Here is a 17,869-nt window from a genome sequence, read left to right as displayed (position 1 = left end):
ATCCACACAATCTGGCAACAACTGAACGACAGACAACCACTTAAATACACAGGTGAGGAAGAAGCTAATTACACACAGGTGACAATCCTCAGACAATCAGAGACAGGCACCGCAAGACTAGGGCAGACTAACTACAAACTAAAAATAGTTAACTGAAACACACATGGAACAATGTTACAAATGAAACATAACAAAGACAACATAAGTGACTTGCTAACAAAAAACAAAAGCAAAGAACACAGAGACAGTAAAACAAGACTAGAAACACTGCTGAACTCAAAACAAGGAAACCTGATGAACAAACAAGTGACCAAAGTAACATTTACACAAACTACAGAGAAGAGCAAACAAGGGCAGGGAATGAACCCAGAAAACAAATACAAAACACCCCGCAAACACAAACCATCAGCTTTATCAACACCATCTCTACCTTCCGGCTGGAAGGTGGAGATGTATATGTTTGTTTATGAGAAATAAACTTTTGTCAGGTGGGGTTTAACTGCAGTCAAAGTAAATGTTTTTTTACATCATTATGTCAACATTTAGTCAAGATAAGTATGATGTATTTTCTAAACTTGGAGATCCCACCAAAACTGTCTGAGCGCTTCCTCGCTGGCAGGATGTTCTAAAGGTCTGTCCCAGGTGCTGAGTGTGTTATAAACTGATGATTTACTGAATGCATTTATATGAAAACAGAATGTGTCACTCCCAGGAACATATTAGCACCTTTTTCCAGAAAATGTCTCTACAGCTGTTGGTGTAGTAGCTCACCCAGTTCTCAGTGTTGCGTGCTCTCCTCTCCAGGCCTCTCTGCAGTCTCTCTCCGACCCCTCCTGCTTTCTGAAAGTCTTTCACCAGCTCTTTTGTGCGCTTCAGCTCGTCCTCCTCCACGATGGGCTCCAGCATGCTGAGGTAGAGCTCACAGGTCTGATGCAGAGGGGGGACAGGCTGACTGGGCAGTCCCTTCTGCTGGGTCAGGTTTCTGGCAGCAACCAGAGTTGCTGATACAGGTTTAACCAAGTGACAGGGCTTCACCATCCCCACCGTTACCTGAGAGATACAAGAATGTACTCAATTACAGTATGTATTTTATGTTTTAATAACTAGTTACACTGAAATGATCGCAGGTGCTTCATCTGGATTAGATACTAAAGGCCTATACTCTAATTAATTCAGTTACAGTTATCATAATTGTGTTCAATTTTACAAGCAGAATGAAAAAAATTTAATTAGTTAAACAAAGAAGATGTACATTACATTTAGCTGATGCTTTTATCCAAAGTGACTTACAATTGCTATATATTTCAGAGGTCGCACACCTCTGGAACAACTAGGGGTTAAGAGACACATTGTGGGATTGAACCTGATTCTCTCACACCAAAGGCATGTGTCTCATCCACTGCACCATCACCATACCCCAAATACAATTTAACAGAACCTTTGAGTTAAAGATTGAGTGCAATAATTAAAGTAAAATATAATAAACCCTAAGACACGTGCTCTGAAGAAGCTTCTCTTCTCTCCCCTCTCTCTGTCTGTGTTGTGCTTACAGCACATCGGCTGATAAAATTAATGTAATAGGAATGAATGTGCTTCCTCATTTTTTTATTTCTCTTTCAGATGCTCCCCTTATTAGTTTCCTTTTTCTCAAGTAATTTCAGTAAGCTACATTCAGGACATTGTAAAAATGTCGTATTAACTGAAGGTTTGTTACTTACCAGAGCTCTGCTGCAAATTCCCAACATTGTGTTTTCAGAGAAATTCCTTTAGATTGAGATACAACACTTTGTACCTAATAAAATTTGCTTTAGGGATACAGATTGTGATGCATGGAGAAGAGCTTCTGCTATGTGAGAGGAGTTGGTAACCACTGCTCTCCTGCTGTGACGTGCGCTCAGGCAGGTAACAGCTTTTAGGACCCACTAGCAGAGTTGACCCAGCAGGATAAGTTTATATAATTTATTAATAAAAAACACATTGTATTCTAAAACCTTATGAAAGCGTGGCAAATTCCAAACAGTGTGACAAAAAGTCCAACAAAACAAGGAAATCCAAAGTACGTGTGCAACCGCGCAACAAGCAAGAATCCACAAGCAACAAAATGTGAATCAATAATACAGTATATACATGAACAAACACGTAGAGTCTCCAGGCAGACTTGCTGAGCAGGTCAAACAAGACAAAACCAAAAGACAACAATCTGACAGGGACTGAACAGAAATGAGGACAATATACACTGCCATATATCAGCCATAACATTATGACCACTGACAGGTGATATAGTAGGCAGCTGGGGCTGGGGGGGCTGTGGCTCAGGAGGTAGAGCGGGTTGGCCGTTAATCAGAAGGTCAGTGGTTCAATCAGTCAGTGGTGACTCCCCCTGGTTGTGTGTCAAAGTGTCCTTGGGCAAGATTTCCGTTTGAGCACTTAGGCTCAGTGTATGAATGTATGACTGGTGAATGCAGAGTGTAGTTTACAGCAGGCAAGCATAAGGATTTGAGCAATTTCGACAAGGGGCAAATTGTGATGGCTAGACGACAGGGTCAGAGCATCTCCAAAACTGCAGCTCTTGTGGGGCGTTCACGGTCTGCAGTGGTCAGTACATATAAAAGACCGGACCGGAGACAGGGTCATGGCGAGCAGGGCTCATTGATGGATGTGTGGATCAAAGGCTGGCCCATGTGGTCCGATCCAACAGAACTCTACATGTTTGTTCATGTATTGTTGATTCACATTTTGTTGCTGGTGGATTCTTGCTTGTTGCACGGTTGCACGCTTGTTTTGTTGTACTTTTTGTTTGGATTTATTTGGACTTTGCCACGCTTCGTAAGGATTTAGAACGTAATGTCTTTTCTTTCATTAATAAATTATAAAAACTCATCCTGCCGGGTCAACTCTGCTAGTGGGTCCTAAAAGCTGTTACCTGCTTGAGTAAACGTCACAGTATTTGACAGGCAGCAGAGCAGTGGTTACCAACTCCTCTCATAAAGCAGAAGCTATGTGTTTTTATGGCTCTTCAGGCATACAAAATAAAATTTGAATTTAATTTTTTTTAAAAACACATTTTTCAAGGAGTTTCTTACATGTCCACAAAGGTGGACAGCGCGCGCATAAGGTTTTAACTGAAGAAATATTTATTTAACAAACCAATAAATAAAATTATATTATGTGAAATCTATATTTTTTAAACTAAAGTGGTCACATATTTCAACATATTCTAATACTGTTTAATGCAATACAAAAGCGTTGAACCTCACTTCTGACTCCTCAGCCTCTCTTTCTCTGCATCCTCAGCTCCACTATCACTACTGCTAGCATTTGGGGTTTCTCCTATTTCTGGCAGCCATTCATCATCACTGCCACTATTATCCTTATCGCTATGCGTGAAAGTGAAGAGAAGGACACTTTTTGAATTGGATGACTGGAGTCACGTCACACTGTTTCAAACAATCTTACTCAACTGAGTGTGATAAGGAAGTGTTCACTTTACCTCTTCAAAGACATTTTGGCATTTAGTTTCTTAATAATGCCCTGACAAAATGCATCATCCTGCAGAAACAATCTTCTCTACCTCTATTCAGGACATGTCTACAGTATACAGGCAGGAAACCTCCCTGAAGATCCATCACACCGTGGACCACCCAGGTGTAGATATTTAGTTGCATCATAATCTGTAGGATGATGGTTTTGATGGTGACATTGCCTTTGAAATAAAGATTTTATACCAGGTGAAGGTGGGGTTTTTTTGTTTTTTTTTTACAGTTGATTCATAGTCTTTAGCTTCTGTCCTATCAAAGGAGACCAGAATTATGCATATAGGCCTAATGGTTGGAGAGAAATTCCTGATTCATTTTGGGTAAGTTATTTGAGGTGTTTTTCCTGGAAATAGGTGGTAGTTTATATTTAAATTTTTAAATGATGATTCATGTGATTGTGATATTGTGAAGTTAATTTGTACTTTTATGTTTATGTGGACTCTTTCAGCTATTTGTCTGGTAACTAACACTGGCTCAGCATCAAGTTCAAAAGTAATACAATAAAAACATTTGACTTTATAAGAAATAAGCTGACCTGGTGCCTGTCAATTTATCTCAATCTTAACGCCATAGAGCCTCATAAATGTCATTCTTTAATTCAACTTGATGCCTTGAATCAAACACAAATCAATACTTAGAACCATTCAAAACACACAACTGTACAGCTCCTCTGAGCTCTGATGACAGTTTCCACATTTAACTGTATGAACCTTCACACAGAAAATACTGTAACACAGATAAGTAGAATTATAGGGTTTTAATATAAGTTATGAAAATGCAGGAAGATGAACAACAATTTGAGAGACCTGAATTTAGGATCTGATCTCCAGTCAGTGAGATGAATCCCTTATTCACCGAGTTCAAGCACCCCAAAAAGAGCCTTTGTAACAGTAGCAGCTTTATTTATACTGTACATTCCAAAACACAGGAACAAGTGCTTTACACAGACAAAGAAAAACATTAGAATTACATTAAAACCAGTAAGCAGCAGAAAAACACCTGGGGGTTTATACTATTTTCATGTAAACGTAACACAACACGTGTCAAACTGTCTGCACTAGTTAATAATATATAAGTAACCATATAAAAATGTTACAAAAACTCAGCATAATGTAAAAATATTGGTTATTAAACGTAATTTCTTTCTTCAAAGAAAACAACAGCACCAATGCAGAATTAGGATGAGCAGAAGAAACTGGCAGGATAGATGTCGACAAGCAGAAGCAGGAACCTCGACAATTTTTCCATCGTAGCACTTCCTCCAACAACAAACTTGTCGTATTAGAAAGTCACATCTTGTGCCTTTTCCTGACAGAAACACAGAACATTATTAAACAGCATACAGAAGTTATATAAGATATCAGATGCAAGTGGGATTGAGCAATATGGATATGGATCAAGCAACCCTTTCTCACTCCCAGGTCGTCACATATGGATGCATACTCAAGACCCCTTGGTGTCAGTTTATAACACAGTGGGAAGCCCTTTGGCATCATAGTTAAACGCACCGGTGGAAGCCCTGTGGCGTCATGTATGAGCTCTAAACCAGGTGTAGGATATAAATAACAAATCCATGTAAGAAGGTGGTTGGGGTGGACAGGTGGGCTAGAAACCGAACTCCCAGTCAAGACACTTGTGTTTGTTTCCCGTATGAAACAAAAAGACAACATTGTTTTTAGTTAAGTTACATTAGATCCCTAAGTAACATTACATAACGTAGCTATTTTAAACCAAACCATGATGTTTTTCTTTACCTAACCAAATAGTTTTGGTGCCTAAATTTAACCAAATTGCGACGTTTCACAACGTTAACCACTAGTTTTATTTTGAAAGTGTGACATGACTTTGCATATTTTAGCATTTTGCATTAAAGTTTTATCGTGGCTAACTTGACCACAGAGCTCTTCACACACATCCAAAAAAGACGCTAAAGGGGTACACCAGGCGTTAAAAAGTGACGCCAAGGGCTCTTGACCAAGTGACCACATGTGGCGAGTTGGGAGTGAGAATGTGTTGATTGCTGCTACTTGCCACCAGGCTCAGGCCCATCCTACATCTAGAACATGGTCAAACCATCCACCCCAGCCAATGCACTACGCTCTGCTACTGCCAATCAGTATGCTGATCCCTCACCATGAGGGGGGTCCAGCTAACGCTCTACAAAATAACGACTGCTTGCAGCCCTGGCTCCACAATGGTGGAACACGTTCGCCATTGACATCAGGACAGCACAAGCTCTACACAACTGTTCAGACTGTCGCACTTGAAACAGTTTTTTTGACGAGTGTTGCCATTTTTGGATTGTTATCTACATGACTGAAAGGCACTTAATGCAAGCTGCTTACAGCGTGGCTTTAATAACTGCAATTTAAAACTTTATCTTATATCAAGATGATATTTTGTGAATATGTCAATTTTGAAACTAATTTGAGAAAAACTTTATAAATCAAATAATATAATAAAGAATACTAGATACTAATGATGCAACTTTCTATAAAACATCCAACAACAACTTGAAACATCCAGTCAGCTCACAGTTTGGAAGTCTTAGATTTCTTATCTCCTGGATAAAGTAACAATATTATATGTTTATATAATGGTCGCCAGTTTAAATTACTTAAAATTGGTTTATAAATTCATCCAAAATTGAACTGATTTAAGCTGCAGATAGTAAAATCAGTTTTTTTAACACTATAATCTTACTTTCTGCCATTAGCAACACATAGAACTGAATTTTTTTTTATTGAATGTTTCTTGTCAAAATGCACTTCAGGAGTCTTAGTTAACTACTTCTCACTTTAACATAAATTCTGCTTCATAATACAGGCTCATTCTATGACAGTAGCTATATTATAAAGGTGCAGAGGCTCTAACATGTGCAGTTGTTTTGATCTTCCAGAAAAGAAAGCTGATTTTGCTGTCCACATACAAGTGACAGAAAAAATCAAATGTAAGTACAAGTTTTAATGACGTTCACAGCTTCACCAAAATATTGCAAAGAGTGTATGCAGGACATGGGTTTGACTCACAGATTGAAAAAATCACCATAACTTGTCCCAATGGTCTCCTTCTCTGAAACCGCTGATGAGAAGAGTTCTAAGACGTTCTTGCAGCCTGCAGTGAGTAAAAATCCTCATTATGATGCTACTTTGTAAGTACTGAAGTAAACATTACAGTCAAGAGAAACATATGCTGAACATGTTGCAAAGGCCCTTGAGGCAAATTTGTGATTTATGATCTATGGTTATATACTGTAAATAAGTACAAAGCAAAGAGGATATGCATATAATGTGTGACTGTACAATATTTCAACCAAACTGAGCCCTAAAGTTTTTTTTTACCTGTTTCTGAAGAGACTATGCAACAGAGAGGCATTGCTGATTTCAGGGTACCCCCAGGATTCTCAAAGTCAAATTTAACATTTTTAATATCACCTAGGATGAAATTTAATACCATCTTCACTGCCGTATAATGAAAATCTGTATGAATTTTAAGCCCGAGAAAATTATGTACGAAGTTATGTGAATTTAATAACACTGCGGTGTGTTTGTACTTTGATAAGATAAAATTAATCAAAGACGTCACTTTGGGGTCCAGATTAGGGGCGTGACGATACACTTAGCTCACAAGCACCATTCACAATATTTGGTTCTCGAGAACAAGACAAGAAGATATTTTAACACTATTTAATGAAATATTCAAGGATGAAATATAAAAATGGGGGTTCTTGGAGTCCTCTCCTAGAAAATTTTGTGCACTAAACACTTAATTTCCTGCATTCCATTCTGGAGACATTTTCTGCACCAATTTATGGTAGAATAGTCTTTATTTATATAAAGTGATTTAGGAGACAATTCAAAGAATGTAATAGACAGAATATAATACAGTACTCAGCAGCTTGTTTTTTTTTTAGCTCAGGAAACTTTTTTGGGACAATGCACATTTGTTTCTTCTATATTTACATTGCATGCATGTTTCCATATTGTGCAAATGAACCTTTCTCAAAGTATTTCCATTTGTTTGTTTTTTTACATAAATATGTAATGGAGACATGTCCCCAGTATCCCCAGTGTAAATGACACCTATGACATGAATCCAATGTTTGTGCACTAAGAACTCTTGAGGGGTGAAATCAAAAATGCAAAATAAATGTGTGGTATGAGTTGTCGTAATTGGTGACACCTTGGCTAGATAAGGTAATGAAATATGATGTGCCAAGTGCTTCAGCGATTCTTCATCCTGTTTTTCATCTGTTTTTCTAAAGCATCTAAAGGCTGCTTGAAATACAGTATTATATAGTATTGGCTTGAAAGCAGCGGGGATAAGATGTTGGCCTCTGGATTGTTTTTTCCTTGTCCCGGTGATCGGCGCGTCTGGGTGATGTAAGTTTAATTTGCATTAGTTGGATGTTCAAATTCCCATAACGTTACACTTCAACAGAGGCGCAACGCCGACACAGACGTGTCTCCTCTCATACACACCTGTCTCTCCGTTGCTGTTGTATCATTCACTGACCAGTAACCTGCAGCGGGTCTTCCAGCTCTGCTGCTTCATTAGCGCTCGCCACAGTGTGCTTGTTGTGCTGACCTCAGCGCCACTGCCCTCAGCCTCTTACCCCAACTTGTCCGCATCTCCGGCCATCTGAACTTCAGACACTTGCCCACTCTGAGTCGACCAGCTAACGTTAACTTACCAGTAGCACGTCAGAGACGTTTTGTATTATTTTCTAACAACTGACTGATTCGTGCAGAGCTTGGATGCCAGAGCTCGTGCGCCGCGAACACTTCACAGTCCAGATCAGAGTCACACCAAACGGAGTAAATTAGAAAGTCACACACACACAAAGTATTTACTTATGATGTTACGGCATTAATTTAAACGAAATTTAATACTTTGTAAATTAAATTTAATACTTTTATGGCCTTATTTTTGGAATATGAAACTTAAGACTTTTAAAAATACTTTTAAGATCCCGCCAGTACCCTGGATTTGAGCGTCTCCTAAAATACACTGAGGGTTACTGCTGTAAAAACCGCTTAAAATGGGTTATTACAAATTAATGATTTCTCACAACTTTTTTAATTAATAGTATTTGCAGTAACTTTACTGACATTAAGGCCAGTCAGTGTGGATACAACAGATACAAGTGACTCAAAAAGTGTGTGAAAGAATGTAAATAAAGTCAACAGATTTAACTCACAGGTCATCTGAAGACTGGACCAAATCAATATCCTCTGCCACATTGTCCTCCTCCTCTGAGAAAGAACTGAGGACCGAACAGCAGCAAGAAACAAACATTAAAAGTCAAAGAGGTTATGTATGTGATGTGTGACTGTACAGTATGTTCATAAATGAAGCAATATTTTAATGTTAGGAAAGATTACCTCTTTCTAAGAGAGGGGTGTCTTGTTTTTGTATTGATGCGACCTTGTGAACTCTCTCTCTTCATAGATAAACATATGGATCCAGTGGAAGCTGTGTGTTTCACAGGAAATCTAGTAGACAAGAAAGGAAGAGCAGCATTATTATTATTAGATTATTCCAAAACAACAGGAATATTATAAAGGTGCAGAGGCTCTAATATTTTGATCTTTAAGATAAGGAAATTGATTTTATTGATTTTAGTGTCAGTGTGGCTACACGTGAAATGACATGACACAGGTCACAAGGAATAGCAGCACGTTAGCAAACACATTAAAATTATAAATTAAAATAATGACATACTCTATGTCACATATTCAATTTTCATTACATTTTAGTCCTTTAGCTGATGCTTTTATCCAAGACGACTTACAATGGCTATATGTCAGAGGTCACACGCCTCTGGAGCAACTAGGATTAACACACATTGGTGGAGGGGTCGCAGTGGGAATCAGACCCTGGTCTCTCACACCAGAGGCATGGTTCTTATCCACCATCCCTAGCTGTCTGTTGACCAGTTGCTCTCCATGTGCATACTGAGTACTGGAGAGTCTGGTCTCACTGCCTTCAGAGGACTCTAATGGACCTTTTTCACAGCATACATTTTGGCACAACATAGCAGGAAAAGCACAGGTGTAATTGATAGCATAAAAATGGTTGCATTACATTTACGTGAGCTACTTGCAGGGTCCCGGTGTAGTGCATGCTCACTGGCATGACTTCCTGGGACTTTTGATGGGACTGAGCGATCTTAAAGGAAAGTTGGACCACCTGAGCTTTTTCCTGCAATTACAGTGTGTTGCATATATCAAGTGATCATCTCAACATGTGATGGTTGACTATATAGATATATTATGCCTTTATTACTATGGTTCAACATAGGGCTGGGCAGAATGGCCAAAAATGTTGTCACAATAAAGTTTATATTATTTAATATCGATAATTATCATGTTAAATGTCAAATCATTATTTCTTTAAAGGCTGATTTTTGCTACTGAGTGAAAGTTGAAATAACCAGATGGTTATTTCGTCTATGATGTGTTCTTGTCTACCAGTGCAGTAAAAGTACTAACTAACTTTACTTTCGCACACAGGGCTGCATCCCGTCCCGGTTTCCCCACATTAAAAGCAGAATAGTGGCTGATGCAAGCAACAGAGAAAACAGGCGTGTGCTTCATTTCTAAGTGAGGCTACAGCCCAGTCACAATAAGGCTGTGAAAATTTCATTTATTAATAAGTGATTTCATGGAAAAACTCCATATAGCCGCTTTAAGAGAGAGGAGGGTCTTTCACTAAAATGTTCGGAGCGACCTTGTGACCCGTCACTCTGGATAGACGCAGAACACTGACTTTACACACAATCCCCACCCCATAATCATCTTATTTTAGTCTCTTACAATCTGCACATTATTTATTTTTGAAGCTTATAACTTATATATGTTTTCCTATAGTGTGCTGTAATAATTTTTGCTGAGTGTTATATATAAATTAAAGCTTTTTATAATCATTACACTCAGAGCAGACTGACAGAAGATTGTCTATGAATCTATAAAACAGAAGGTTTGACACAAGGTGGAGCCTTTCATTGGCTGCACATCCACAAGACTACAAGGGGCTTATTTTAGATGTACACATTTTGGCCAAAATCAAAGCTCATAATCTAATTTCTGTACAGCGCCATGCCACACAGAAGAAACTGAATAAAATATCAGTTTCTGTGCCAGTGAATACTGGTCTGAAATGTTAAAAGTAAGCATATGTAGACCCAATCTACAGGCTCGAGATCAGAACTAATCCAGGCACTTTGATTTATGTAGTTACATTTATAAAACCAGATGTTTTCTCCCACTTGTTGAAAAACTGACTGCACAGCGTTGTGAGTAAATGACCCACCCAGCCACAAAATAAATAGGCTGCTATGAGAGCAGGGCTGCTTTTTTAAATTTTAAAACCACTTGTTTTTATGTCTATTTCAGTTTGTAGGTGAACCAAACCTTCCTTTGTGGTGGATAGATGGTTCAGCAAAGCCTGTGACATTAACACTGTAGACCTCTGTTTGTTTCCTCCCACCATCAACTCTGTGTGTGTGTGTGTGTGTGTGTGTTAATAAAAGCTTACTTGAGAGAGGAGCTTCCTTTGAAATCCATGTCATCATATTTTGACCTACTACATGTGATGAAAACACTGGGTGAAGGGAGCCATAGACAAGAGAAAAAGACAAGCAGGGTGGGAAATTAGATTGTTAGCCATCCAGCTGGATACACAGAAACTAACAAGTAGGCATCAGAAAATTTCAATAGAAGTTGATCCTGTTCCCACAGAATGATTTCTCTCCAGTGGCGGTTCTAGACCAATTTTATTAAGAGGGCCAGGCTGGGGCCGGTTGTTTTGTCAGAGGGGCCCATTCAATCCAGGACAAAAGAGACAAAGGCAATGTTCAAGCTTTCAAATGTCTTGTTTAGTATATAATGTAATATTTTAGTATTTTTTATTAACTTACAGTTATTTGTTTCAGTAACAGGATCAGTAACTTAGTTATAGTTTTATTAAATTACATAATACAAAAAAACATTCCTGAAATTACAGGACATTCTTCGATGCAACACTTCTCTGTGACGCTTAATGAACAGTAGAAGCTCTAGTGTACAAGACATTCTCTGGATCCCAGTTTGTATTTTGTATCGCACTATAACTTTTGTTAGGAAACAACAAACTTCTCCATATTCACTCCTGTTATTAGTCCAGATGTGAAGTATACATAAAGTTAAATACTTAGGCCATCATCTGTGCATTATAAAGGGGGGATACGTTTTATGGCAGGTTGAAAATACAGTCTGAAATAATTGCTTGGAAAATAGAAACTTCTCCAACAATAGCAATATTATAAAAGTGCAGAGGCACTAATATTTCAGTAATTTTGATCTTCCAGAAAAGGAAGTAGATTTTATTGACTTTAGTGTCTGTCAGTGTGGATACAACAGATACAAGTGACAGAAAATATTAATGTAACTGAACTGAAAAAGGTTTAATGATGTTCACAGCTTAATTAATACATTTCAAAAAGTGTGTAAAAGAATGTCAATGAGGTCAACAGATTTGACTCACATTTCGTCTGAAGACTGGACCAAATCAATATCCTCTGCCACACCCTCCTCATCCTCTGAGAGAGATCTGAAGACCGAACAGCAGCAAGAAATAAGCATCTTTATCAGTATGAAAATAAACATTAAACTACTTCTCTAAGAGAGAGGAGGGTCGCTCACTAAAATGTTCAGAGCGACCTTGTGACCCGTCACTCTGGATAGACGCAGAACAGAAGGACTCTGAAAGACAGATAATCAGACACACACAATCCCCCACCCCGTAAACATTTCCTTTTAGTCTATATTGTAACTTAGCCATGTTTTCCTATAAAGTGTGTTGTAACATCACTTTTGCAAAGTGCTATATAAATAATTTTTTTTATAATTATTATAATCAGAACAGACTAATTAAAAATTGTTTATAAATCTATAAAACAGAAGGTTCGACCGTTGAGGAGCATTTTCAGAAATAATATTATGCTGTCTCTCTCTCTCATTGGCTGCACATCCACAAGACTACAAAGGGCTTATTTTAGATGCACACATTTTGGCCATAAGCAAACATCCTAATCGAACCACTGTACAGTGAAAGAAACTGAACAAGCTACCAGTTTTTGAGTGAATACTCGTCTGAAATGTAATTAAAGTAAGGATGTGCAGAGCAATTCTACAGGCTTGAGATGTGGACTAATACAGGCACTTGTGATTTATGTGCTTACATTTATAAAACCAGATGTTTTCTCCACTGTTGAAACACTGACTGCACAGTGCTGTGAGTAAATGAGCCACAGAGCCACAAATAATTAAACTGTGTAAACTTGTTTCCTGTTTCCTGCCAGCATCATCAGTTGATTCAACTCTGTGTGTGTGTGTGTGTGTGTGTGTTAATAAAAGCTTACTTGAAAGAGGAGCTTCCTTTGAAATCCATGCTCTGATATTTTGAACTACGACGTGTGATAGAACAACTGGGTGAAGGGGGGTCAAGATAAGAGAGAGAAAGACAAGCATGGTGGGATATTAAATTGCTAGCCATTGAGCCACAGTAACTACTGGACACACAGAAACTAACAAAGTTGGAACAAGTATCAGAAAAGTTCAGTTAGCACATTAAACACATAAAAATTATAAATTAAAATAATGACATACTCTATGTCACATTTTCAATTTTCATTACATTTTAGTCCTTTAGCTGATGCTTTTATCCAAAATGACTTACAATTGCTATATATATCAGAGGTCACACGCCTCTGGACACACATTGGTGGAGGGGTCACAGTGGGAATCACACCAGAGGCATGGTTCTTATCCACCATGTGCATACTGAGTACTGGAGAGTCTGGTCTCTAATGCTCTGAGCCGTAACACAATACACAGGATTGACTAAAGTCGGTGTACTCAGGAGTAAAAGGACAACAATCAGTCAGAGATCCTCATCTCACCTCTGAGCTTCGGTCTGGCTGCTATGTTGTCCATGCAGAGGGGTTTCAGAATGATGGCCCTTCTCCTCTGTCTCCTCACACTGACTCATTGCAAGTTTAAACCTGCACCTGCACGGAAAACAGAAGCCCCATTCATGAGTTTACTGAATGATGGTGCTCACCTGTCAGTATCTGTTAGGTTAGCAAAATCTTTTTCTACTTCTTCAGTTGCCAAACAGAACTAAAACTGTGCACTGAGCTGATGAAACTCAGTGACAGGAAGGACCAGCGAGTGCAGTAAAACAGAAGAGGTTATTAGGTCTAAAACGAGTACCCTTCCTTCCCTACAGAATTAAATCTATCTGAATGTGCTATGAGGTGCACTGACTGTACTTAGGTTTAGCTTATTATTTGACACCACTTGCATTTGTGACATCCCCATCTCATTCAGCTGCTGGGATGTCTATCTCTTTGTGTTCTATGTTGCAGATGCTAATAGGTGTGGTTAAGATTTACATTAGATTTATATTATTTAATATCGATAATTATCTGTCAAATTAAATGTCAAATCATTATTTCTTTAAAGGCTGATTTTTGCTACTGAGTGAAAGTTGAAATAACCAGATGGTTATTTTGTCTCTGAGGTGTTTTTGTCTACCAGGGCAGTAAAAGCTTAGCTGGCTGATTGCTTCCATGCTCTAAGCTAATGTTGCCATTTTATTGCCAATTAATCCGCTGATTGTCTTGCTAACAACCACAGGCTGGAGAATAAGGCTACATGAAATTAATCCAACTACATATTTTACAACACTGACGGGAGAAACACATCACTTCTCTCTGTGATTTTGGCCAGCTTTAAGCTAAAGCTATCAAACAGCAGCTTTCATTTGCATCTAACGTTAAAGTCTGACAAACTTTAGTTAATTAACTGTCCAACAGAAAACAGACAACTTCAGCACCGCTTTGAAAACATCTGTCCCACATCAGAGCCTTCCATCTGGGAAAATCAACAATGATTATATCCTGATTTCTGCCGTCAGCTGTAGGGCTGAACAATTAATTGCATTTGCGATATATTTTCGTTGGCCAACTTTTGAATTGAACCTCAAACTGAGTATTTTTTGTTTGCTTACTGGGATATAGAAAGACGGACTCCTAGGAGATTTGAACTGAGATAAGGACTCATTAATTGGTGCTTGAACTGTGGGTTTTGTATTGAGCGCTTACTGTATAACACTGTGGTGAGTTTGTTTTTCTTGTGGTCTTTAGGCCGACCTGATGATATTATATCATATTATTTAATGCCATGACTTGACTCAAATTATCTTTCTCATAATATTATAATTTGACATATCTTCTCCACCATTGCTCATAATAATTCTACCTAATTCATCATAACACAAGAAAGAACAGTGTAGTTCTATCTATCTAATATTGTGTATACACTGAAATATTTATCGCATATTAAATCGCAATCGCAATATTGGGGGAAAAAATTGCAATTAGATTATTTTCCTAAATTGTTCAGCCCTAGTCAGTCAGTCTGTATCTGTCCCGACTCCCATCTGGCTTCATCATATAAAGATCCACACGCTTCAGTTGTCCAAATGTCACTTCTCTTCTTACTTCTAATAAACCATAAGACTACTCAGAGACTGCATATTATTATTATTATTATATTATTATTATTATTATTATTATTTTCTCTTCTTCTTTACACTGCCGGAATTACACAAGCAGAAGAAGAATGCCATGATGACGAAACTTTGTAAAAAATAATAATAATAATTTAGTCACATACATTAAATGTTACAAATCTGTTACATATGGTAGGTCTACTGTTTATATTATTTCACCATCTGTAGGACAATGTCTAAGTAGTGAATGCATGGTAATGGGGGTTGGTGTGGCCACAGTGTAAGGGCTGAATTGTTGTCCCAGTCTGCCCCTGTCCTTAAACTAGTTTTAAGAAAAAATAAATGTGTTAATGTTGAGTGTTAATAAAGTGACAGATGCCACAGTATTACTTCCTCATTTCACTTCCTCATTGGTTGTTGGAGTTGCTTTCTGCCAACAGATGCAAAGCTGCAGCTAGGCAATTCAAAGTGCATAAGTGAAACAAAATAAATGTTAATGTTAAATGTTTTTTTGTTTTTGTTTCTAACTGATCATACATTTCAATAAAATTAAAACCCTAAAGCAAAGTTATTCCATTTTTTGTTTTTGTTTTTCAGATTGAATGAAATAGCCTACTAGTGACACACGGACCCTGATGATTTGATTATTAAAGTAAAACAGTATTCACAATACCTTTTAGATGGTGAATTACACTGTTCGCCACCGGTAACAAACACAAAAGTGAAACTGTAAGCAGGATGTCTTGTCTGCTCAACCATCACGGCTTCCGCAAGTCCGGGGGCGGAGCTAGGCTCTCAGCACAGTGGGTGCAGAGCTTCATGCGTTACAAGTCATTTATACCGAGTTTACATGAACATAAGCTCACTCCAAAAGTCCACTGCTGATCGCAGCCATTCTAGTCAAAGCTTATGTTCACCAGAAGCGTCTCTCTGCTCCGGAGGTATTAACGGAAGCCGCGTCAAGCAGCACAGAGCTGCAGGAAAACAACACAGAAACAGAGAATCCGGTCAATTTTCAAAATAAAATACAACAACAAACCTTTATTTATACAGTCTATGCAAGAAACACAGTTAAAACAGACAAGAGTCTTAATGATTGGCTGTAGCCCCTGTCAATTGACCCTTCGCTAAGCCCCGCCCCCTTAGTTACTGTTGCTAAATCTGTGGGCTGCCACCAAATATTGTCAAATTTGTTGGAAAAAGCAATCTCAGAAAGAAGTAGACAGTTTTTCAGTTGCTTAGCGAAGGGTCAATTAGCAGTGGCACAACTATTTTTTATATCCCACCAATACTGGTCAAACAGATTCACAGGTTACTTTTCAAAGAAATAAACCCCATCGTTTAAAAAAGAAGGTAGCTTATTATATTATAACATATTGCGAAGGGGGTCTAAATGTATTACATTTTTGGACCTCCAAAGTGGATAAAAAATGACATCCAAGGAAAGGATAAACTATGGTACTTTATTCCAGAATTTATTTTTGAAAAAGTAGGTGGTGTTGAATTCCTCCTGCAAAGCTATTTTAGCAAAAATAAGATCCCTGTTGCTCTGTCCAGTTATCATAAACAAGCATTATTGCCCTGGTTAATTATTTACAAAAATAAGCTACCTTTTCTCCCCATAAATGTTTATTTAGGAATAATAAATATATTAGATTAAAAAATAAACCTTTTTATATTTATAATGAACTATTTTTTGATGATATAATGTTGGTGACACAATTGCTAAATGAAAATGGACTCTTGTTCTCTCATACATAATTTCTCAGGAAATACAGAATTCCAGTTACACCTAAAGAATTTGCTATTGTTTTTGATGCAATACCTTCTGGTCTTCTGAGATTTATTTTTTAGCATGTTTAACTTGCATCACCAACTTAAAGGTACCCTTATGTTAAATGGCATATTATTTGTTCAAAAAGGAATAATGATAAACTGAATTGCAAAAAAGTAGGTTTTTTATTTGGCTTTTCATTTTGAAACAAAAAACAGATAAACGGTATTTTCATTTTTGAATTACAAATGAATTACGGATTATCCATAGATACCCGGACCACTACAGAACTTCACTTCCTTGTTTGGTTCCACAGTGGACCAATTGCGTTGCTTTTTGTGTAAGCATTGAGGGAGGCAGCCTGAGAACAAAGAATTTAGTTTCCAGCGACTTCTTCACTGTAAATAAAACAAACGTTATGCGAATGACAAATAAAGAACTTGAACTTGAATATATTCTGCTTCATCTACTTCACTAAAGGGAAATGTTTTACTTTTTACTCCCGTTGACAGCTGCATATTCTTTGTTATTGTTATTATGTTATTTTGAAGCTCATGAAGACCTTATGAAATAATTCACTTTTAATCATTTTAACGGGGCATGTTTTGATGACTTATTTTCTGCGTCCTTCTGAGTTTTATTTTGATTATTGCACGAGCATGGGATATAATATTAATTTTCTATAGTCTATATAAATTCTATAATCAATCATCTCTATAAAACATTTATTTAAAAAAAGTTAAAATGACCTTCCCCTCAATCACCTACAACATACTGATATGTACAGTAGGTGGTCTCCAGGTACAAAATGTTGTTGATCTGACTATAATTACTGTGATTACACGTCCTACCTGGAGGCTTTATATATTTTTATGTAAGACTGATAACTAATGTGTATCAGTACAACACCACAATTGTATAAACACTTGATTTTATTCTCAACAGAATAATCCAACAAAGGGTGTAGTAGAGCATTTTCAGCGTAATAAATGAAGCAGTG

General features: G+C 37.6%; 2 protein-coding genes across 2 annotated transcripts; both read right to left on the bottom strand.

The window, feature by feature from the left end:
* Window positions 1-365: 365 nt before the first annotated feature.
* LOC119910749 (carnitine O-acetyltransferase-like) lies at window positions 366-2,112 on the bottom strand. The gene is made up of 2 exons (XM_038729548.1): window positions 1,719-2,112; window positions 366-1,050 (listed from the first exon to the last, which is right to left on the bottom strand). Exons 1-2 carry the CDS (start codon window positions 1,743-1,745, stop codon window positions 703-705), a joined length of 375 nt encoding a protein of 124 aa, XP_038585476.1. The 5' UTR covers window positions 1,746-2,112; the 3' UTR covers window positions 366-702.
* A 2,304-nt stretch (window positions 2,113-4,416) lies between these two features.
* Window positions 4,417-16,069, bottom strand: LOC119910687. Its single transcript, XM_038729412.1, has 9 exons — window positions 15,769-16,069; window positions 13,480-13,587; window positions 12,940-13,005; window positions 12,063-12,128; window positions 11,076-11,141; window positions 8,921-9,031; window positions 8,737-8,802; window positions 6,566-6,650; window positions 4,417-4,844 (listed from the first exon to the last, which is right to left on the bottom strand). The coding sequence occupies exons 1-8, from the start codon at window positions 15,852-15,854 to the stop codon at window positions 6,578-6,580; spliced, it is 642 nt and encodes a 213-aa protein (XP_038585340.1). The 5' UTR covers window positions 15,855-16,069; the 3' UTR covers window positions 4,417-4,844; window positions 6,566-6,577.
* Between the last annotated feature and the right edge of the window lie 1,800 nt (window positions 16,070-17,869).

This window comes from Micropterus salmoides, unplaced genomic scaffold (genome assembly GCF_014851395.1).
Source record: "Micropterus salmoides isolate LMB-PRFRI ecotype aquatic unplaced genomic scaffold, ASM1485139v1 Ms_hic_scaffold_19, whole genome shotgun sequence".
In the NCBI taxonomy this organism is placed as follows: domain Eukaryota; kingdom Metazoa; phylum Chordata; class Actinopteri; order Centrarchiformes; family Centrarchidae; genus Micropterus; species Micropterus salmoides.
Note: the sequence above shows the minus strand (reverse complement) of the source record. Positions and strands in the feature narration are given on the sequence as shown.

What these genes read in the sequence shown, in the direction of transcription:
- LOC119910749 (XM_038729548.1), bottom strand. Translation starts at nt 1,745, where the DNA reads ATGTTGGGAATTTGCAGCAGAGCTCTG. An exon ending in GAATTTGCAGCAGAGCTCTG is followed by an intron (nt 1,051 to 1,718) that starts GTAAGTAACAAA and finishes TGTATCTCTCAG; the next exon opens with GTAACGGTGGGGATGGTGAA.
- LOC119910687 (XM_038729412.1), bottom strand. Translation starts at nt 15,854, where the DNA reads ATGGTTGAGCAGACAAGACATCCTGCTTACAGTTTCACTTTTGTGTTT. An exon ending in GTCCAGTCTTCAGACGAAAT is followed by an intron (nt 11,142 to 12,062) that starts GTGAGTCAAATC and finishes CCCTTCACCCAG; the next exon opens with TGTTTTCATCACATGTAGTA. An exon ending in AAAGGAAGCTCCTCTCTCAA is followed by an intron (nt 9,032 to 11,075) that starts GTAAGCTTTTAT and finishes CTTGTCTACTAG; the next exon opens with ATTTCCTGTGAAACACACAG.